Consider the following 22,847-nt stretch of genomic DNA (forward strand, 5'->3'; position numbering starts at 1 on the left):
TCTATGTGCCAAATGGCCAGCCTATTCACCTGGCGATCTGCTGAAGACATCACACCCTACCCTCCAAGCCTCCGTGTATATAAATCGTAACACAAGAATGTGACAATTCAAAATCATTTTTATTCGCAACAAAAACCATAGTGTGCTCTAAAGAAGCACAAAAGAAAGCCATCATCCACAGCAAATAATTATGCAGACAAGACCCTTTCAAACATTATCACCTACATCCAAGTGCAACTATTTACATGAGGTCATATTCGAACAAGATCAGTATCTCTGGCCACTAACCCTAACCCTAGTCCTAAATGCACACAATTCTTGAATGGGTCTTGCTCAGTGATTTCCCATCCCTTTCCGTCTCCCCCTCCCACGCCTACTGCTGTTCCTGAATGGGGTCTCAGTGCCTGCAGCAAGGCTGCTGGTTGCTCCTATGACCTAGCAGGATGTCTCAGACCAGCTCGGGCCTTGGAAGGGTCTGCTGCAGACTACATCACCTCAGCATGGACGGCAGCACTCTGGTCTGGATGGGTTGCAGAGAGCGGCAGGTGCAAAGGCGGAATGATGTCATCCTGAGGGTGGACATCAGGTTCCAACAGGCTTGACACGCTGCTACTCCCCCGGGCACAGCCTCAGCATCTGAAGCTATCTGGGTGAGCACAGATGGCTGCCCTGCTTCAGAAAAGTTAGGTCCCCGTTGGACTGATGGGGCCCCAGACACAACAGCAGCGGTCAGTCCGTGCGTGGCATCAAGTTGACTCTGCATTAGCACAGACTGCGACTGCAGCACCACAGAGCTGATTGATGCCATCAAGCACTGACGACATTACATTATGCAAGGCTCCAATAGCATCGGCTTGGTGCTAAATGGCTACTGCCACATCAGCCATAGCCTGTGCCACCATGTCTGGGACCCCATGGTCACTTGGGGCATCCGACATCCGTTGGTATCTACCAAGGATGGGCTCGATGGGCTGATGTGAGGCAGGTGCAAACCTTGAGGTGAACTCCTTCCTCACAGCAAGTGCATCGAGACTCTCTCTTGGGCACCCTTGCCAATGCACCCAGCAGATCGCTGTACATCCGCAATGATTGTCTTGTCTCATCAGAGTGCTGCTGAGCATCACTCAGCTATGTACTCATCTTCCGGGGGGCTGGCCCCCGGGCTTCCCCTCCCCGCTGGCGTTGCTGCGACCATTGGGTCCCGGAGCATCACCCACCTCCATTTCCCCGACCACGCCTTCCTCCAAAAAGGTGCTGGCCCCACTCTCTGAGGCCGCTGGCTTCTCGGTAAGTGCCAGAGAGGTGTCCGCCGCCTCCTGCTCCTCTCCACCATCGCCTGCAATCGAAGGCTGACATGCAGGCCCCTGTACATCTCAGTCACCATCTGAAAGTACAACGCCAGGGAAGAGTGGTTACCTGCAGGGGAGGGGACCAGGACTGGGAAAGGTGTTTAGAAATGCCACTTTCATGGTAAATGGTGAAGGACTGTGGTGTCGGGACGAAGTGGCCTGCTAGAGGCTGCAAAGGAACATACCGTCACTGTCCCGCGGGGGCTCAGCCTCACCCACCGGCACCGCAACCACTTGTGCGCCTGTCCAACATAGAAGATAGGTGCAGGAGTAGTCCATTCGGCCCTTCGAGCCTGCATCACCATTCAATAAGATCATGGCTGATCATTCCCTCAGTACCCCTTTCCTGCTTTCTCTCCATACCCCTTGATCCCCTTAGCCGTAAGAGCTATATCTAACTCCCTCTTGAATATATCCAATGAACTGGCACCAACAACTCTCTACGGCAGGGAATGCCACAGGTTAACAACTCTCTGGGTGAAGAAGTTTCTCCTCATCTCAGTCCTAAATGGCCTACTCCTTATCCTAAGACTGTGTCCCCTGGTTCTGGACTTCCCCAACATCGGGAACAATCTACCCGCATCTAACCTGTCCCGTCCCGTCAGAATCTTGTTTGTTTCAATGAGATCCCCTCTCATCCTTCTAAACTCCAATGTATAAAGGCCCAGTTGATCCAGTCCTTTCTCATCTGTCAGTCCAGCCATCCCGGGAATCAGTCTGGTGAACCTTCGCTGAACTCCCTCAATAGCAAGAACGTCCTTCCTCAGATTAGGAGACCAAAACTGAACATAATATTCCAGGTGAGGCCTCACCAAGGCCCTGTACAACTGCAGTAAGACCTCCCTACTCCTATACTCAAATCCCCTAGCTATGAAGGCCAACATACCATTTGCCGCCTTCACCGCCTGCTGTACCTGTATGCCAACTTTCAATGACTGATGAACCATGAAACCCAGGTCTCGTTGCACCTCCCCTTTTCCTAATCTGCCACTATTGAGATAATATTCTGTCTTTGCGTTTTTGCCCCCAAAGTGGTTAACCTCACATTTATCCACATTATACTGCATCTGCCATGCATTTGCCCATTCACCTAACCTGTCCAAGTCACCCTGCAGCCTTTTAGCATCCTTCTCACAGCTCACACCGCCACCCAGTTTAGTGTCATCTGCAAACTTGGAGATATTACATTCCATTCCTTCATCCAAATCATTGATATATATTGTAAAGAGCTGGGGTCCCAGCACTGAGCCCTGCGGCACTCCACTAGTCACTGCCTGCCATTCTGTTTATCCCGACTCTCTGCTTCCTGTCTGCCAACCAGTTTTCTTTCCATGTCAGTATATTACCCCCAATACCATGTGCTTTGATTTTGCACACCAACCTCTTGTGTGGGACCTTGTCAAAAGCCTTTTGAAAGTCCAAATACACCACATCCACTGGTTCTTCCTTGTCCACTCTACTAGTTACATCCTCAAAAAATTCCAGAAGATTTGTCGAGCATGATTTCCCCTTCATAAATCCATGCTGACTTGGACCGATCCTGTCACTGCTTTCCAAATGCGCTGCTATTTCATCCTTAATAATTGATTCCAACATTTTCCCCACCACTGATGTCAGGCTAACTGGTCTATAATTACCTGTTTACTCTCTCGCTCCCATTTTAAAAAGTGGTGTTATATTAGCTACCCTCCAGTCCATGGGAACTGATCCAGAGTCGATAGACTGTTGGAAAATGATCACCAAAGCATCCATTATTTCTAGGGCCACTTCCTTAAGTACTCTGGGATGCAGACTATCAGGCCCCGGGGATTTATCGGCCTTCAATCCCATCAATTTCCTTAACACAATTTCCCGCCTAATAAGGATATCCTTCAGTTCCTCCTTCTCACTAGACCCTCAGTCCCCTAGTACTTCCGGAAGGTTATTTGTGTCTTCCTTCGTGAAGACAGACCAAAGTATTTGTTCAATTGGTCTGCCATTTCTTTGTTCCCCATTATAAATTCACCTGAATGTGACTGCAAGGGGCCTACGTTTGTCTTCACTAATATTTTTTTCTTCACATATCTATAGAAGCTTTTGCAGTCAGTTTTTATGTTCCCGGCAAGCTTCTTCTCGTACTCTATTTTCCCCCTCTTAATTAAACCCTTTGTCCTCCTCTGCTGAATTCTAAATTTCTCCCAGTCCTCAGGTTTGCTGCTTTTTCTGGGCAATTTATATGCCTCTTGCTTGGATTTAACACTATCCTTAATTTCCCTTGTTAGCCACGGTTGAGCCACCTTCTCCATTTTATTTTTACTTCAGACAGAGATGTACAATTGCTGAAGTTCATCCATGTGATCTTTAAATGTTTGCCATTGCCTATCCACTGTCAACCCTTTTAAGTATCATTTGCCAGTCTATTCTAGCAATTCACGCCTCAAACCATCGAAGTTACCTTTTCTTAAGTTCAGGACCCTAGTTTCTGAATTAACTGTGTCACTCTCCATCCTAATAAAGAATTGGTCACGCTTCCCCAAGGGGTCTTGCACAACAAGATTGCTAATTAGTCCTTTCTCATTATACATCAACCAGTCTAGGATGGCCAGCTCACTTGTTAGTTCCTCGACATATTGGTCTAGAAAACCATCCCTAATACACTCCAGGAAATCCTCCTTCACCGCATTGCTACCAGTTTGGTTAGCCCAATCATTATGTAGATTAAAGTCACCCATGATAGCTGCTGTACCTTTATTGCATGCATCCCTAATTTCTGGTTTGATGCTGTCCCCAACCTCACTACTACTGTTTGGTGATCTGCACATAACTCCCACTAGCGTTTTCTGCTCCTTGGTATTCCGTAGCTCCATCCATACCGATTCCACATCATCCAAGCTAATGTCCTTTCTTACTATTGCATTAATTTCCTCTTTAACCAGCAATGCCACCCTGCCTCCTTTTCCTTTCTGTCTATACTTCCTAAATGTTGAATACTCCTGGATGTTGAGTTCCCAGCCTTGGTCATCCTGGAGCCATGTCTCCGTGATGCCAATTACATCATACCCGTTAACTGCTATCTGCGCAGTTAATTCGTCCACCTTATTCCGAATACTCCTCGCATTGAGGCACAGAGCCTTCAGGCCTGTCTTCCTAGCACACTTTGCCCCTTTTGAATTTTGCTGTAATGTGGCCCTTTTTGCTTTTTGCCTTCGGTTTCTCTGTCCTCCACTTTTACTTTTCTTCTTTCTATCTTTTGCTTCTGCCCCCATTCTACTTCCCTCTATCTCCCTGCATAGGTTCCCATCCCCCTGCCATATTAGTTTAACTTCTCCCCAACAGCACTAGGAAAAACACTCCCCTGAGGACATTGGTTCCGGTCCTGCCCAGGTGCAGACCGTCCGGTTTCTACTGGTCCCACCTTCCCCAGAACCGGTTCCAATGTCCCAGGAATTTGAATCCGTTCCTTCTGCACCACTCCTCAAGCCACATATTCATCTGAGCTATCCTGCAATTCCTACTCTGATTAGCACGTGGCACTGATAGCAATCCTGAGATTACTACTTTTGAGGTCCTACTTTTTAATTTAGCTCCTAGCTCCCTAAATTCGTCTTGTAGAACCTCATCCCATTTTTTACCTATATCGTTGGTACCGATATGCACCACGATATGCTCCCGACTTGACGCTGCTCCTCCTCCTCGCTCTCCCAATTAGGGGTTGCAGATCAGGGTCCCCTCTTCCGGTCCGCATCTATTCCCTTCTATTGTGGGCTAGCTTGGCCTGCAAGATTCAAGAGAATGTCAGAGTTAGTGCCCTTCTATCCGTCTGTCCAAAGTGCCTTACATAGTTCAGAACAAGTTACTGTACGAGAGTCATCACAGGTTGATGTAACTTCGATTAGCTGTGAGTACTTGGCATGGCAATGCTTGAATGAGGGGGCCAGCACCTAACAGTTACAGTGAGGATACTGTCTTACAGACGCATATGAAGACTGAGGAGGTAACAAGATGAGGGGTGGGTTTCAATAACGGAGTAGGAAGGTTAACAGCGCATGCAGGCCCTTGGAGTGGGTGAGGCTGCAAATGTGAACCTTGCATCTGACCTCACCCATGTAGATCATGGGGTCCAACACGTTCACATCGAGGAGAGACTGCACATTGAGCTCAGAGCATGGCATGCTCAGGTTAACGTTAAAGATACGCACCCTCACCACCCGCGTCATGTCGTTCCACCTCTCACAACATTGGGTTGCTGTCCTGGGCACCGTGTTAGTTGCTGAGATGCTTTGAGCGGCTTCCCTCCATAGACGTCGAAATGTCTGTGTCTGTGACCTCCTGCCAGTCTCGGTCCGCAGAAAGCTCCGCCGCCTCTCCAGGGCATCAAGAAATGCAACCGGTGAGCATGCTAACGAGTTGCTGCTGCATCTGCCATCTTCACCCTCTGAGTGAGTGTGTAGGAAGTGAATATAAACACGAGGCAGTGCAACGCCCTATCACCGCCTGAATTGAATGCAGATGGTGCCAGTATGTCTGAGGTGCAGTTACAAATGTTGATTACCGGCTGAATGTTGTCGCCCCGCTTCCCACCCCACTTATCGCCGTTTACTACCTCCAGAGTAGCGTGCAATGCCTGATTACTGCTGCAATCCCCTCTTCAGGCGGTAAAACTGAATTTTGCAGTTGATGGTGATAATTACCGCCAGGCGATAAAATCTCCACTCAGGCGGTGTCACTCCCTCCCAAAAGCTGGAACTCAATTTCAACCCCTCAGTATTTTTAATTCTACCAACCAATTAAAACCGTATAATGTCTTGGTCACTGTTGCCCAGATGTTCCCCCTCATGGAGCCATGATATCAGGTCAGGCTCACGAATAAACACTAAGGGCTGAATTTTCGGCTTTGATGATTGCGGGGCGGTAAAGTTTGCGCCCGGGAATAGTTTGCCCCTCAGTCTTCAAAATTGGGCAGCTGGGCCCCAAGCCAGGGGGTGCAGCACGAAGGGAGGCATTGTACACCTCTCTTGGGAATTAGCATGGAAAAGTGCCGAGCTAAAGAGCCGGGAGCGCTCCGACAGATGCCTGGGGGGAAAAAAACTGAAACAAACCCCACAAAAACATTCCCAGTACATAGTCCATGCCACCACAACATAAATCGCAAAAAATTATAAGAAAAACACTCATACTTACCTTAGGACTGCATTACTTACCTCTGTGCTCTCGGTATAGTTGGCCCACCTGATTTCCCAGGTGGTCATGGTGGGGCGCACTTCGGGATCGGCGGGAGTCAAAAATCACGCCGGTGTCGCAACCAGGGGCATTGCACATCGGCGCAGCTCTTCCAGGTGGTGCTGCTCTGCGCCGCCACAAAACCGGCCCCAACAACTCCCGCGGGCCGCTGGAGGTTGACTGCCCGCCCAGAACACCTTATCGCCGCCATTGCCACTGCTCCAGGGTGAAAAACGGAGCACAAAGGATCGGAAAATCTATCCCTCGATCTAATATGTTATATATATTAATATGATTATTCCAAGTTACTTCATTAACATGTTGAGCCAGGAAACAGACTTGTCTATTTTCAACAAACTTTTTCAGCTGAACTTCGCACCATACAGAAGGTAAACATCGAGACAGTGAATCTTGGCTGACACTACCATGCAGGACTGTGGGAGTGCTGCACTATCAGAGCTGCCATCTTTCAGATGAGGTGTTAAACTGAAGCCCCATCTGACCCCTCAGATGGATGTAAAAGATCCCATGGCATTATTCAAAGAAGAGCAGAGGAGTTTTCCCCAATATTTATCCTTCAACCAACATCAAAAATCAGAATATCTGATCATTGCTGTTTGTGGGACCTTGCTATATGCAAATTGGCTGTCACATTTCCTACGTTACAACAGTGACTACTGTTGAAAAGTACTTCATTGGCTGTAAAGCACTTTTGGACGTCCTAAGGTCGTGAACGGCGTGATATAAATGCAAGTTTTTCTTTCTTTTTCTAATGGTCTCATACAATCTTCCCATGGATTGTATGAGACCCCTCCCTACTCGTAAAAGCCATTGTATTGGTATCAGGCAGCACCAAGGGTGATGGAGTCGTTCCATCTTCAGGTTCAGGTTGAAGATGAAATTTGCATTTTGCGCTTCCATTGGGTTGTGACTGAATTTGGAATTAATTTTGAGAGTATGGGGTAAAACCCAAAAATCAGAAGCCCAGGCCTCATAGAGTAGCAAGCGGGACCAGGGCTCTTAGCTGGGTGCTTTGATACAGTGACAGGTTGGAGCCTGGTGTCTGAGGTCACTTATTGTTTTACACTGCTGGTGTTCAGCACTGCTCATTGACCTCATGATTGCTGTGTTTTTTCCCAGGGCGCAATATCTGGTCTTGCTATCAGTTTCATACTGACACTGTGGGTAGGAATTAATGGGCAGGTCTATACCCCACTACCTGATCACACTAGACCTCTACATCTCAGCATAGCAGGATGTTTGTTCAACATCACTGAGCCTCTGGATCCAGTAACTGGAAGCCCCTGGACAACAATCAACCCAGTTACAGAGCTGAACTCCAGGTAAAGTGTGACTACTGAGCCTTTAGACAAGCAGCCTATATGTATTCATATTGCTAGTGGTGTACTTTGGTTCTGCTGTTAGAATTATATCATTTTATTCATTTACTTTTTCCATTTTTTTATTTTTGTCTCCCTTCCTTATACTTCCCTCCCTCCTCTCGATAGAGGTCGGGCTGTTAATGTGTTCCCGCATCTCTGTCAGAGTTACACTTAAACTGACAACTAGAAGGGTTATGAGAATGACCCAGGTCCGCAAGCCCTCCATTTTCTTTTTTTCCTGCATTTAGAGCCTGGTGCATGGGGAATTGTGAGCACACTCCTTTACCCTCACCGAGTGGATGCACCGATTGGGTGACGTGGTCAGGGAAGTTATTATTGACAATCAGAGTCCACTGTCTCGGCGTGAGTGCTGTCTGCATCTGCACATGACCTCTGACACTTGATTCTGGCAAACTATGTGGGGTCAGAGCGAGATTGCTTAGTTTTAATATTACAGGCAGGCACCCATGTGACTTACACCCTTGGGGTAGGGGTCGGTGGAGAGGCTGGGAATCTTGGTGAAGGGTGCCTAGAAAAATGACCATGGTTTGCAATTGTCCCCCTTTATGAAAGGAGGCTGAGAAATGTTTTACAAATCTTTGGGGGCCATGACCTAGTCTTGGACACCCATGGTGGGCCCCAACGCAATCATATGGTCTCACTTGGTGTCCTGGCCTATTGTTCTCGGTCCAGGCCATGAGCAAGGAAAGCCTAAGTCTGGAAGCCCCCAGTCTTACGCTGCCATCCTTATTTGGATGGGGCAGAAGCTTCATGTCCCAGCCCAATTCATGGCCCTTTTGCCACAATCTTGCCATTGTAACAGTGAGAGTGTTCAGGCAAAACCGAGGAGTCTCAGGCCTCAGGCCCCCCAGTATCCAGGGAGTAGTAACTATCTGTCACCAAAAACTACAGAAACCAAGGAGGGACCGCCACCTCACACTCCCTTCAATGTTCTCTTGATCTTCCTGGCAAGGAGTCACTCATTGGTGAGTTGTTGTTTCAAAGGACATTTTCCTTAAAAACCTAGGGGTAAAATTCCCCACAGGATTCTTCCCATGTCCCATCGTAACTTTAGCGAATCATTGGAGAAACAACAGAAACGGGATGTGAATGCTGGGCATGGATCACATTCTCACTCCTGCCAGCCTGTATCAAATAGCCATAGCCCAGTGTATCCGACATCTATAGTGTTACTGTAAAGCAGTAATGTTAAAGGTTTGTGTGTCAACAGAGTCAATGGCAGATGGAACCGATCTCCAGAGCTGTCTGTATAACCCAGGTGCCTGCTGGTTTCAGATCCCAGAGCATGGATCAATCCCAGTAACTGCTGATTTCAGATCCCAGAGCATGGACCAATCCCAGTACCTGCTGGTTTCAGATCCCAGAGCGTGGACCAATCCCAGTACCTGCTGGTTTCAGATCCCAGAGCGTGGACCAATCCCAGTTCCTGCTGGTTTCAGATCCCAGAGCGTGGACCAATCCCAGTTCCTGCTGGTTTCAGATTCCAGAGCGTGGACTAATCCCACTACCTGCTGGTTTCAGCTCCCAGAGCGTGGAGCAATCCCAGTACCTGCTGGTTTCAGATCCCAGACCTCCACCTTCGGAAGATAACCTTTCACTGTGTCAGTGATATTTCCATTTCCCGAAAGTGTTATCTACACAGCCTTTCCAACTGAGGCTGCCAGTTCAGTCACGTGCAGTGTTATAGTGTGAAATATCCCAAACTCATTTCATGTAGGATACTTACTGCCAGCAGATAGCAAAGACTTCAATCCTACAATCTGATCTGGATTTGATCCCAGGTTCAAGATTTAGAAGAACAGTACACAGACCAATTACGCTACTCCGCCGTCTTTATCTCTTCACTACTAACACAACCTACTTCACAGTACCTAATGGTCTTTGCCATACTATCCTTAAAACATGCACCCTTTTTTGATTTCAGGCCAGCAATTGCAGACACTTGGTATTCAATCTCCTATCTTTACTTGAGCCCATTAGCAACCGTGGTTGTCTTGATTCTTGGGCTCATAATCAGCTTGCTGACAGGTTGGTGTTTTCTCTCCATATAAGAATGTATAATAGGTAGGTCAGATGGTAACACTTTATTTTAAAGAGGCATAAAGGAACATTGCCCTCAATTACAGTACAATAAAGAACCAATTAAATGGAGCCAAGAGGGATTGTGTTACCCAGCCCTATCCAAATATGAGCTGGTACTAGATTAGAGAATCAGTATTTGCAACAAATCCCCACCCTGAATAGAAATGAGCTTGGAACTCTACACTTTGCATCAGATCCCGATGGGAATGAACTTGGAGCTCCATACTTTGTACCAAATTCCCATTCCCATGGAAATGAGTTTGGAGCTCCATATTTCCAGTTGAGTCAACTTATTGTTGATGAAACCAAGCAGGAGTTAGAGTTTCCACCCAATACAATTTGTTGGGTCCCAACAGTGGGGCCAAAGGGCTACTGAACTCAAGAGAACAGGTTTATTTTAATTTGCGCATGTTGACTGAGTCTTGCAAGACCCTATTCATGTAAAGCTAATCTCCTTTCAAAATTGTTTTAATGAGGCATTCATTTCTGTAAAAATCAAAATCACCATTGCACTTTTTGTGTATGATACCATCATGGCTGAAGTGAAGCACAACTTCTGTGGCTGTCCCCACACCTCAAACCTAAAAAGTTTGTGAAAGTGTTTGTTGTGAAGATGATGCCCCTTGAAAGGCAGAAAGTGCTCTGTCCATGGACTTTCCCAACATTGCACACTAGCTGTTAGACTGTGGTGGAATTGCTCACCCAGTTTCTCCCATGGGAGGAATTGCTGACCTCTGATGCAATGATGTGTCTGGGATCAGCTGTTTGCTCTGTGTAGAATCAGTCCTGAAGCCACGCTTCAGTTCTCCATTCTATGTGGATTTTAGGAGTTGCTGTTGTTCCTGTCATGTGATTTGATATGTCCTTACGATACCATATAGATGCACACGAGGCCCATACTGGAGAGAAGGTCACTCTGTGACCAGTTACCTTTATTACCAAGACCTCAAGTGATGAAGGTGGGTGGAGCTTCCCCTTTTATACCTGAAAGTCCAGGTTAGGAGTGTCTCCCACAAGTTTATCCCTAGTGGTCAATGTTCTCAAGGTGTATAACTTAGGTCAGCTTATACATGGGTTACAATGATAGTTGAATACATGACATCACCTCCCCCCCCCCCCAAAGTCTTATTGGGATCACAGGTTAAGTCTCTCTGGTGGTTTACGCTCCCTTGTAGAGCGCCCGAGTTGGGGCTCCGGTTGTTGGGCGCTGGCTTGAGTGTCTGCTGTTTGCGGTGCCTCAGGCCTGTCCGGATTGCCCACAGTGACTGGGCTCTCTTCCGCTTGGTTCCGGTGTTCGGTCACCTGTGGTAGAGTGAACTCTCCGTCGTGTTCTTCCTCTGCTTCTTCTATGGGTTTGCTGAACCTCCTTTTAGTTTGATCCACGTGTTTGTGGCAGATTTGTACATTGGTAAGTTTAACTACCAAAACCCGATTCTCCTCTTTGGCAATCACAATGCCTGCAAGCCATTTGGGCCCTGCAGCGTAATTAAGGACAAACAGGGTCATTGACATCAATACATCGCGCCCTCGCATTCCTGTTATGGTAGTCACATTGTGACTGATGCCTGCTCACAACAATTTCATAGTAGGGTGTATAAGGGATAACCTGGTTTTGAGCGTCCTTTTCATTAGCAGCTCTGCGGGTGGAACCCCTGTGAGCGAGTGTGGTTGGGATCTATTGGCCAACAGGAGGCGCTATAAGTGGTTTTGTAGGGAACCCCCTTGGATTCTGAGCATCCCCTGTTTGATTATTTGCACTGCTCGTTCTGCCTGGCTGTTTGAGGCCGGCTTGAACGGTGCCGTTCTGACATGGTTGATTCCATTGCCTGCCATGAAGTCCTGGAATTCAGTGCTTGTGAAGTACAGGCCATTGTCGCTGACTAAGACATCCGATAGACCATGGGCGGCAAACATTGCCTGTAGATTTTCTACCGTAGCAGAGGATGTGCTTGAATTTAAAATGGCACACTTAATCCATTTGGAGTAGGCATCTACTACAACCAAAAACATTTTTCCCATGAAAGGACCTGCGTAGTCCACATGGATGCGTGACCATGGCTTGGTGGACCAGGACCAAGGGCTAAGGTGGGCTTCCCTGGGTGCGTTGCCGAGCTGAGCACACGTGTTGCACCTGCAAACACAAAGTTCCAGGTCTGCATCTATCCCTGGCCACCAAACGTGTGACCAGGCAATTGCCTTCATCATGACAATGCCCGGGTGCTCATTGTGAAGTTCTCTGATAAAGACCTCTCTGCCCATCTGGGGCATGACTACTCGGTTTCCCCACAGTAGGCAATCGGCCTGAATCAAGAGTTCATCCTTGCGCCTATGAAACAGTTTAAATTACTCAGGGCATGCCCCATACATGGCTGCCCAGTCCCCATTCAGGACACATTTCTTAACTAAAGTAGTAGCGGGTCTTTGTTTGTCCAGACTTTAATCTGATGGACTGCCACAGGTGAGCCTTCGCTTTCGAAAGCTTCAACAGCCATGACCATCTCAGCATCATGCTCAGTTGCCCCCTCAGTGGTGGCTAGTGGGAGACAGCTGAGTGCATCGGTGCAGTTTTCAGTGCCCGATCTGTGCCGAATTGTGTAGTCATAGCTGGCTAACGTGAGTGCTCACCTCTGTATGCGGGCCGATGCATTCGCATTTATGGCCTTGTTGTTGGCCAAAAGGGACGTTAGGGGTTTGTGATCTGTCTTCAGCTCAAATTTCCTGCCAAACAGGTACTGGTGCATTTTTTTAAATTTTTTTTTACAGCATATACACATGCTAGCGCTTCCTTTTCTACCATCCCGTAGCCCCTTTCTCCCTGGGACAGACTTCTGAAGGCATAAGCTACTGGCTGCAACTTATCATTCACATGCTGCAACACACACCCGACCGCATAGGACGAAGCATCGCACGTTAAAACTAGTTTCTTACATGGGTCATATAACGTTAACAGTTTGTTGGAGCAAAGCAAATTGCGTGCTCTATTAAAAGCCCTTTCCTGGCTGTCCCCCCAGACCCAATCGCGACCTTTGCGTAGGAGCACGTGTCGCGGCTCTAACAGTGTGCTCAATTTGGGAAGAAAGTTACCAAAATAGTTCAGGAGCCCCAGGAACGAACGCAGCTCCGTCGTGTTATGGGGTTTGGGTGCTCTCTGGATCGTTTCCGTTTTGGACGCAGTAGGTCTGATCCTGTCTGCTACTATCCTCCTCCCCAGGAATTCTACCTCTGGAGCTAAGAAGACGCACTTCGCCTTTTTCAGTCGCAGCCCTACCCGGTCCAGTCTGCGTAGCACCTCCTCCAGGTTGTGGAGGTGTTTTTCAGTATTGTGACCCGTGATGAGGATGTCGTCTTGAAAAACCACCGTCCTTGGAATCGACTTGAGGAGGTTTTCCATATTTCGCTGAAAGATCGCGGCGGCCGAACAAATCCCGAACGGACATCTGTTATACTCAAACAACCCCTTGTGTGTCATGATGATGGTCAGCTTCTTCGACTCACTCGCCAGCTCCTGGGTCATGTAAGCTGAGGTCAGGTCCAATTTTGAAAAAAGTTTGCCACCGGATAGCGTCGCAAAGAGGCCCTCTGCTCTTGGTAGCGGGTACTGGTTTTGGAGTGACACCCAATTGATGGTGGCCTTGTAATCACCACATATCCTGACCGACCTATCCGCCTTGAGCACTGGCACAATCAGGCTTGCCCAGTCAGTGAATTCAACTGGCGAGATGATGCCTTCCCTCAGCAGGCGGTCCAATTCGCATTCTATCTTTTTCCGCACCACTTACGGCACTGCTCTGGCATTGTGGTGTACTGGCCTGGCGTCCGGGTTTATGCGAATCACTACCTTGGCCCCCATTCCAAGTGCCGATGCCTGGTTGAAATAATGAGTCAAATTTGTCCAGGACCTATGAGCAGGATACTCGCTCCACAGATTAAATTGCATTGACATTGACCCATTTCCAGTTCATGACAGCAAGTCAACTCCTCCCCAGTAGTGCGGGACCGTCCCCTGGGACAATCCAGAGTGGCAACCTGTTCTCCGAATCTTTATGGGTCACGACTACTGTGGCGCTGCCTAGCACCGGAATGATCCCCTTTGTATATGTCCATAGCTGTGCGTCAATCGGCAATAATTTTGGCCTCCTGGCTTTGGACACCCACAACCTTTCAAACAGTTTGGGACTGGCTGGCCCCCGTGTCCAGCTCCATTGATACTGGGATGCCATTGAGGAGCACTTTCATCATTATCGGTGGCATCCTGGTATATGAACTGTATATGTGCTCCACATGAACTCGCTGAACTTCAGCTTCCAGCGATTTTCCCCCAGTATTCATTTGACCTCGTAGGGCTTACATCGGGCCCATCCTCCTCGTACACCAACCTGGCTGCAGGCTTCCTGCACAAACGTGCCAAGTGACCGCTGATGTTGCAGTTTCTGCAGGTATATTGCTGAGTAATTTGCCTCCACACCTCCAGCATGAGCTGGAGGCCCCATTATTGGAAACAAAAGGTCCATTACCAGTCGATCGTCTCTGACTATCTCTATAACTGTCCTTAAGCGCACCATTAACAGGTGTTGATGGCCCCATTACTGGCCGCATTGTCCATTGCGATGGCATGAATCGCCGTTCAGCTAGCCATTGTGTCTGTTGAATACCCCCTTTGGGTTCGACTGCATGCTGGGGCATGTCCGATTGCCCTTGTCTGCCTAGAGAACTGTGTGCCGCGTTAACAATGTTGACTCCCTGGTCGTTTGCCGCATTTGAGCCAAGATTTTTGTCATACATCATTCTGGTCTCTTCCTCCCGAGATAAATGTCTGGGCTATCAGAGCCGCCGCTTCCAAGGTCAAGTCTTTGGTCTCGATCAGTTTCCTGAAAACCTCAACGTGCCCGATACCCTCAATAAAAAAGTCTCGCAGCATCTCCGCTCTGCATGCATCTGGGAACTTACATAGGCTCGCCTGTCGCCGGAGATCTGCCACGAAGTCTGGAACGCTTTGCCCTTCTCGCCGCCGGTGTGTATAAAACCGGTGTCTCGCCATGTGCATGCTGCTCACCGGTTTAAGATGTTCCCCGATAACTTACTGAGCTCCTCGAACATCTTGTCCAGCGGCTTCTCTGGCGCTAGAAGGTCCTTCATCAGGGAGTACGTTCTGGATCCACAAACCGTCAGGAGATGAGCCTTGCGTTTGTCGTCCGAATCCTGTCCCAGCCATTCCTGAGTGACAAAACTTTGCTGTAGTCTCTCAATAAAGTTGTCCCAATCATCACCAACACAGTACATCTCTTCGGTGCTGCAAGTGGCCATGCTCGTGTGGTTTAAATCCCAGTTTCTCGTCGCCAATAATATGCCCTTACTGTACAGTATAAATGCACACGAGGCCCATACTTGAGAGAAGGTCACTCTGTGACCAGTTACCTTTATTACCAAGACCTCAAGTGATGAAGGTGGGTGGAGCTTCCCCTTTTATACCTGAAAGTCCAGGTTAGGAGTGTCTCCCACATGTTCACCCCTAATGGTCAATGTTCTCAAGGCGTACAACTTAGGTCAGCTTATACATGGGTTACAATGATAGTTGAATACATGACATGATTAATGTGCACTGAACTCTGCTATTGGTTCTCACAGGAGGGAGGGAGAACAATGTGGACAAGAAGCTTCTGATCACACAGAGGGATCTGATGTGTTGTTTCTGCTTTGCCGACACAAGTGATCACTCCGAGGTACTCGACAAGGCCGAGGACAGTTCAAACTGTGCTTTCTACTTTTAGAGCTGTTATAGACAACATTAGTTATTCTCTCATGTTCAGTGTCACTGGCCTCACATAAATTGACACAGAATCATAGAATGGTTACAGCATAGAAGGAGCCCGTGCTAGCTTTCTGCTAGTCCCAGTTCCCCACCCTTTCCCCGAAGCCCTGTAATTTATTTTCCTTCAGGTACTTATCCAATTCTCTTTTGAAAGCTGTGATATGGGTCTGCCTCCACCACTCTTTCAGGCAGTACATTCCAGATCCTAACTCACTCGAGATTTTTTTATTATGCCACCTTTGGTTCTTTTGCCAATCACCTTAAATCTGTGTCCTCTGGTTCTCGACCATTTTGCAGTTTTTATCTACTCTGTCCAGACCCCTCATGAATTTGAACACTTCTATCAAATCTCCTCTCACTCTTCTCTGCTCTAAGGTGAACAACCCCAGCTTCTCCAGTCTATCCACATAACTGAAATCATCCCTGGAATCATTCTTGTAAATCTTTTCTGCACCCTCTCTAAGGCCGTCACATCCTTCCTAAGATACAGTGCCCAGAATTGGACGCAGACTCCAGTTGAGGTTGAACCAGTGTTTTATACAAGTTTATCCTAATTTCCATGCTTTTGTACTCTATGGGGCCGAAATTCAGGCCCGCCAGAAAGCTGGCGCACCTACATCTTTTTAAATGTTTTACCGTCGGATCTTGATCCATTTTCACCTTTTTGGCAATTTTTTTGGAGCGGACCGGACGTCAGTCATAACGGGGCAGGAGTGCGGCAGGAAGTGCTGGTGAGGGGCGGAAGTGGGGCGGAGTCTCCGCTGCTGTCACTCAGCGGGGGAGCGGTGGTGGCGTCCGTGCGTGTGTGCGTAACCACGTCTCTCCCCTCATTTAAAGGGGAGAGAAGCAGCGTTTTTCTAGGTTCGGCCTCTGGGCCACCAGGGAGGGTTTCGGCCAGGCAGGTGGCCTGGCACCCAAGAGGGGTTGCTAGGTTGCCTACTGACAGCCAGGCCGGATCCGGGGACATAATTGCCCAGCCGATCAGGAAGTTGGCTGTCAAAAAAAACATGGCGGCCACGGGAGTGTGCCCTCCCCTTGAAGGGCCGCCGCGCTGCTGGCTCACACACAGAAAACAAGGTGCACCGACTGAAAAAGCTGCCAGGAACTGTGCGGTGGATCGTGGATTATTTTAGGTAAATTCCGTGCAGAGTGGGATGGAGGTGTGGGAGAGCGGCGGTGCGCGTTTTGATGACATGGTTGGGATGGTTGGCAGCAGCGGGGCGGAATTGGGGGCAGCCCGAAAAATCCCCGGGTGAATTTGGATCGTGGCGGCCAATGGACTGCAACGCGGCGACCACTCAATTTCACTGCGAAACGGCGGTAATGGGCCTTATCCGGAACCTGAAGTTCGGCCCCTATACCTCTATTCATGAAGCCCATGATCCCATAAGTTTTTTTTAACCGCTTTCTCAACCTGCCCTGCCACCTTCAATGATTTGTGCACATATACCCCAGGTCTCTCTGTTTATGCACCCCTTTTAGGATTGTACCCTTTAGTATATTTTTTCTCTCCTCATTCATTCCACCAAAATGTATCACTTTGCACTTTTCTGCGTTACATTTAATCTGTCATGTGTCCGTCCATTCCACCAGCCTCTCCATGTCCTCTTGAAGTCTATCACTATCCTCCTCGCTGTTCACTATACTTCCAAGTTTTGTATCATCTGCAAATTTTGAAATTGTGCCCTGTAGCCAAGTCATTAATATATATCAAGAAAAGCAGTGGTCCTAGTACCGACTCCTGGGGAACACCACCAGTCCAAAAAACAACCGTTCACCACTACTCTCAGTTTCCTGTCACTGAGCCAATTTCTTATCCATGCTGCCACAGTCCCTTTCATTCTATGAGCTTCAACTTTGCTGGCAAGCCTATTATGTGGCGCTTTGTCGATCGCCTTTTGGAAATCCATGTAAACCATGTCAACCGCAACCCTCTCTGTTACCTCATCAAAAAACTCGCTCAAGTTGGTTAAACATGATTTGCCTTTAACAAATCCGTGCTGGCTTTCCTGAAGTAATCCAGTCTTGTCCAAGTGACTGTTAATGTTTTCCCTGATTATTGATTCTAAAACTTTCCACTGCTGAGGTTAAACTGAACGGCCTGTAGTTATTGGGTTTATCCTTAACCCTTTTTGAACAAGGATGTAACATTTGCAATTCTCCAGTCCTCGGGCACCATCCCATTTCTAAGGAGGATTGGAAGATTATGGTCAGTACCTCTGCAATTTCCTCCTTCACCTCTCTCAGCATCCTAGGATGCATCCCATCCGGTCCTGGTGACTTATCTACTTTAAGTACAGCCAGCCTTTCTAGTACCTCGTCTTTATCAATTTTTATCCTATCCAGTATCTCCTCTCCTCCTCCTTCATTATGTCTATGGCAGCATCTTCTTCCTTGGTGAAGACAGATGCAAAGTACTCATTTAGTACCTCAGCCATACCCTTTACCTCCATGCGTAGGTCTCCTTTTTGGTCTCTAATCGGCCCCACCCCCCCTCTTACTAACCGTTTACTATTTATATACCGATAGAAGCCTTTTGGATTTCCTTTTATGTTAGTTGCCAATCTATTCTCAAACCCTCTCTTTGCCCCTCTTTTCTTTTTCACTTCTCCTCTGAGCTTTCTATATTTATCCCGATTCTCAGATGTATTCTCGACCTGACATCTGTCATACGCGCTCTTTTTCTGCTACATCTTCCTGTCTATCTCTTTCGTCATCTAGGGAGCTCTGTGACCCTTTGGATCTGGAGTTGACCTTTCCTTCAGTCATATGATAGTGAGACTTGGAGGGTTGGGAGGGCAGATGTAAACTGGATACTGTAAACAAACTCATGCCGCCACATACCGATGCTGACAGGGTTAGATTCACAGATTTGGGAATCTGCTCTGCTAAATATATATTGGCGAGAAATTCTTGGGAGGTGGCTCATGTGGAGCATAAATTTTGTTTTATTTTTTCCGGGATGTGGGCATCGCTGGCAAGGCCAGCATTTATTGCCTGACCTTATTTACCCTTGAAAAGATGGTGGTGAGCTGCTTTCTTGAACCGCTGCAGTCTGTGTGGTGAAGGTACTCCCATGGTGCTGTTGGAGAGGAAGTTCCAGGATTTTGATCCAGCAACAATGAAGAAACGACGATATAGTTTCAAGTCAGGACAGCGTGTAACTTGTAGGGGAACTTGCAAGTGATGGCGTTCCCATGTGCCGACTGTCCTTGTCCTTCTAGGTGGTAGAGGTCGCGGGCTTGGGAGGTGCTGTCGAAGAAGCCTTGACAACTTGCTGCAGTGCATCTTGTGGCGGTGGTGGAGGGAGTGAATACTTAAGGTGGTGGATGGGGTGCCTGACTTGCGCATTGTAGATGGTGGAAAGGCTTTGGGGAGTCAGGAAGTGAGACATTTTATTTGGCTGGTCCAGTTAAGTTTCTGGTTAGCGTTGACCCCCCAGGCTGTTGATGGCAGGGGATTTGGCGATGGTAATGCTGTTGAATGTCAAGGGGAGGTGGCTAGACTCTCACATGTTGGAGATAATCATTGCCTGACACTTGTGTGGCACGAATGTTACTTGCCGCTTATCAGCCTAAGCCTGAATGTCGTCCAGGTCTTGCTGGATGTGGGCATGGACCACATCATTTTCTGAGGTGTTGTGAATGGAACTGAACACTGTGCAATCATCAGCGAACATCCCCACTTCTGACCTTATGGTGGAGGGAAGGTCATTGATGAATCACCTGAAGATGGTTGGGCCTAGGACTCTGCCCTGAGGAACTCCTCCAGCGATGTCCTGGGCTGAGATGATTGACCTCCAACAACTACAACCATCTTCCTTTGTGCTTCTCCATCTTCCAGCCAATGGACAGTTTTCCCCCTGATTTACATTGATTTCAGTTTTACTAGGGCTCATTGATGCCACACTCGGTCTGATGCTGCCTTGATGTCAAGGGCAGTCACTCTCACCTCACCTCTGGAATTTAGCTCTTTTGTCCATGTTTGGACCAAGGCTGTAATGAGGTCTGGAGCTGAGTGACCCTGGCAGAACCCAAACTGGGCATCGGTGTGCAGGCTATTGGTGAGTAAGTGCCGCTTGATAGCACTGTCGATGACACCTTCTATCACTTTGCTGATGATTGAGAGTAGACTGATGGGGCGGTAATTGGCCGGATTGGATTTGTCCTGCTTTTTATGGACAGGTCATACCTGAGCAGTTTTCCACATTGTCGGGTAGATGCCAGTGTTGTAGCTGTATTGGAACAGCTTGGCTAAAGGCCGCAGCTAGTTCTGGAGCACAAGTCTTCAGCACGACAGTCAGGATGTTGTCGGGGCTCATAGCCTTTGTTGTATCCAGTGCGCTCAGCTGTTTCTTGATATCATGTTGAGTGAATCGAATTGGCTGAAAACTGGCTTCTGTGATGGTGGGGATCTCAGGAGAAAGCAGATATGGATCATCCACTTGGCACTTCTGAGTGAACATGGTGGCAAACGTTTCACTCTTGTCTTTTGCACTCACGTGCTGGGCTCCACCATCATTGAGGATGGGGATGTTCATGGAGCCTCCTCTTTCCATTAGTTGTTTAATTGTCCGCCACAATTCAAGACTAGATGCGGCAGGACTGCAGAGCTTTGATCTGATCCGTTGGTTGTGGAATCGCTTAGCTCTGTCTATAGCATGCTGCTTCCGCAGTTTAGAATGCATGTAGCCCATTGTTGCAGCTTCCGCAGGTTGGCACCTCATTTTTAGGTATGCCTGGTGCTGCTCCTGACATGCTCTTCTGCACTCCTCATTAAACCAGGGTTGATCGCCTGGATTGATAATGATAGAGTGATCTGCCGGGACATGAGGTTACAGATTGTGGTGGAATACAATTCTGCTCCTGCTGATGGCCCACAGCACCTCATGGATGCCCAGTTTTGAGCTGCTAGATCTGTTCTGAATCTATCTCATTTAGCACGGTGGTAGTGCCACACAACACAATGGAGGGTGTCCTCAGTGTGAAGACAGACCTTCATCTCCACAAGGACTGTGCGGTGGTCACTGCTACCAATGCTGTCATGGACAGATGCATCTGCGACAGGTAGATTGGTGAGGACGAGGTCAAATAGGTTTATCCCTCGTTTGGTTCTCTCACCATCTGCCACAGACCCATTCTGGCAGCTATGACCTTCAGGACTCAGCCGGCTCGGTCAGTAGTGGTGCTACCGAGCCACTCCTGGTAATGGACAGTGAAGTTCCCCACCCAGAGTACATTCTGTGCCCTTACTATCTTCAGTACTTTTTCCAAATGGTGCTCAACATGGAGGAGTACGGATTCATCAGCTGAGGGAGGGCGGTAGGTGGTAATCAGCAGGAGGTTTCCTTGCCCATGTTTGACCTGAAGCCATGAGATTTCATGGGTTCCGGAGTCGATGTTGAGGACTCCCAGGGCCACTCTCTCCCAACTGTAGACCAGTGTGCCACCCCTGGTGGGTCTATCCTGCCAGTGGGACAGGACATACCCAGGGATGGTGATGGAGTCTGTGACATTGGCTTAAAGGCATGATTCTGAAAGGCATGAGTATGACTGTTAGCCTGTTGCTTGAATAGTCTGTAAGACAGCTCTCCCAATTTTTGTCACGAGTCCCCAGATATTAGTGTGGAGGACTTTGCCAGGTCAACTGGGCTGCACACAAACTGTTTGGTGCATGCACCATAGAGGGGCCCTAACATATAGAAGAAAAACTCCCCTGCCTGCCCTTCCCCCATTACTGTGCGCCCTACTGCCCTTTCCTCCAGGAAATTCTGCTGGCATTCAACAGGCAGCCAGCAGTCCTGCCACCTTTTCCCTCCTGCTGCTATGCAATTATTTGAAATAAGATGACCTCACAGTAAGTGGCAAGTCAGCCCACTCAAGCAGTGAATTCACCTTGCTCTCGAGTGAATGTGGCTGCAGTACCACCATGTGCCCACTGGCTGAGGCCACTATTGACTGTTTGCTGATGCTGCAACACCACCTGCTGACACTCTGAGGTATGCAGACTTTTCTGCAATCTGAAATAGCGTCGGGAACCTCAGGAGAATTCTCCCAATCAGCCACCCGAACATTGGTGGAAGGTAGGTGGGAGCCTCATATACACGGCATGAACGGGGTTTCTGCTAACATTCCTGTGGGTTAAATGGGATAAGAACCCGAGGAAATTCCCAGTGATATATATTTAACAGTGCAGATTCCCAAATATGTGAATAGATGGAATTTGTCCTAGTCTACTTGTATTGGCTCTGCGTTGGCCTGCGATGTTGTTCCATTAACCAGTTTCCTCTCTGTGCCCACAGGTGAAGGACACCAAGGAGAAGTTGGATGAGACAGCCAACAGGGGGAAGGAAAACCTCACCTTCAGTCACCAGGAGCTCAACTTTTCTGAGAAAAGGGACCACATCCTAGTCACGACATACTTATAAGGAGCACTTGTACCGTCTTCGATACAAATATATTGAACGTGTTGCAAATGAGGATATTTACCAGCTTTGGGCGTTTCATTTCCTCTGGCTTGTGCATTGGGTGACATGTCATCACCTTGTGCACTGTTCCTGGAAATTGCGCAGAGCTGAAGGAATCAAACTGCATCAAGTTACCACTCTCATATCAAGGAATATGTTTTAATGCAATGTTTTTTTAAAAAAAATTATGTTCTAAAATGTTTACAATTGTGTTGGTTCATGACAGATTTTATGTTTGACGATATGCAAATGAGTTTGAATGGAAATTTTTGATAAACACTTCTGAAACCTAGTGCAATTTTGAGCAGAATTCTGCACCCGCCTCGAGCTACTTTTCCCGCAGTGCGGTGTAAATGGAGTTTGCTGCCACACTTCCAGAAAAGTAACATCAGCGGAAGCAGCTCTGCAGAATTTCTTGGCTATTAATTTTAAACACTCCAATGTCTATATTTGATTAAATGTTACATGAAGACCTTGTCTAATATATCACCAGAGGAAATCAAACCTCTCTGCCGGTTTCTGACCTTTGACCAGGGGAA

At 47.9% G+C, this 22,847-nt stretch overlaps 1 protein-coding gene across 1 annotated transcript in view; it reads left to right on the forward strand.

The window, feature by feature from the left end:
- Positions 1 to 22,317, forward strand: part of LOC139228197 (sodium-coupled monocarboxylate transporter 1-like) — a 98,066-nt gene extending 75,749 nt beyond the window's left edge. Inside the window, exons 12-15 of the mRNA XM_070859379.1 lie at positions 7,689 to 7,891; positions 9,876 to 9,979; positions 15,659 to 15,753; positions 22,144 to 22,317. Of these exons, the coding sequence (XP_070715480.1) occupies positions 7,689 to 7,891; positions 9,876 to 9,979; positions 15,659 to 15,753; positions 22,144 to 22,269 (528 nt within the window). The 3' untranslated portion in view covers positions 22,270 to 22,317. The remainder of the gene's footprint in view (positions 1 to 7,688; positions 7,892 to 9,875; positions 9,980 to 15,658; positions 15,754 to 22,143) is intronic.
- The last annotated feature ends 530 nt before the right edge of the window (positions 22,318 to 22,847 follow it).

Source organism: Pristiophorus japonicus, chromosome 17, assembly GCF_044704955.1.
Source record: "Pristiophorus japonicus isolate sPriJap1 chromosome 17, sPriJap1.hap1, whole genome shotgun sequence".
Taxonomy (NCBI): Eukaryota; Metazoa; Chordata; class Chondrichthyes; family Pristiophoridae; genus Pristiophorus; species Pristiophorus japonicus.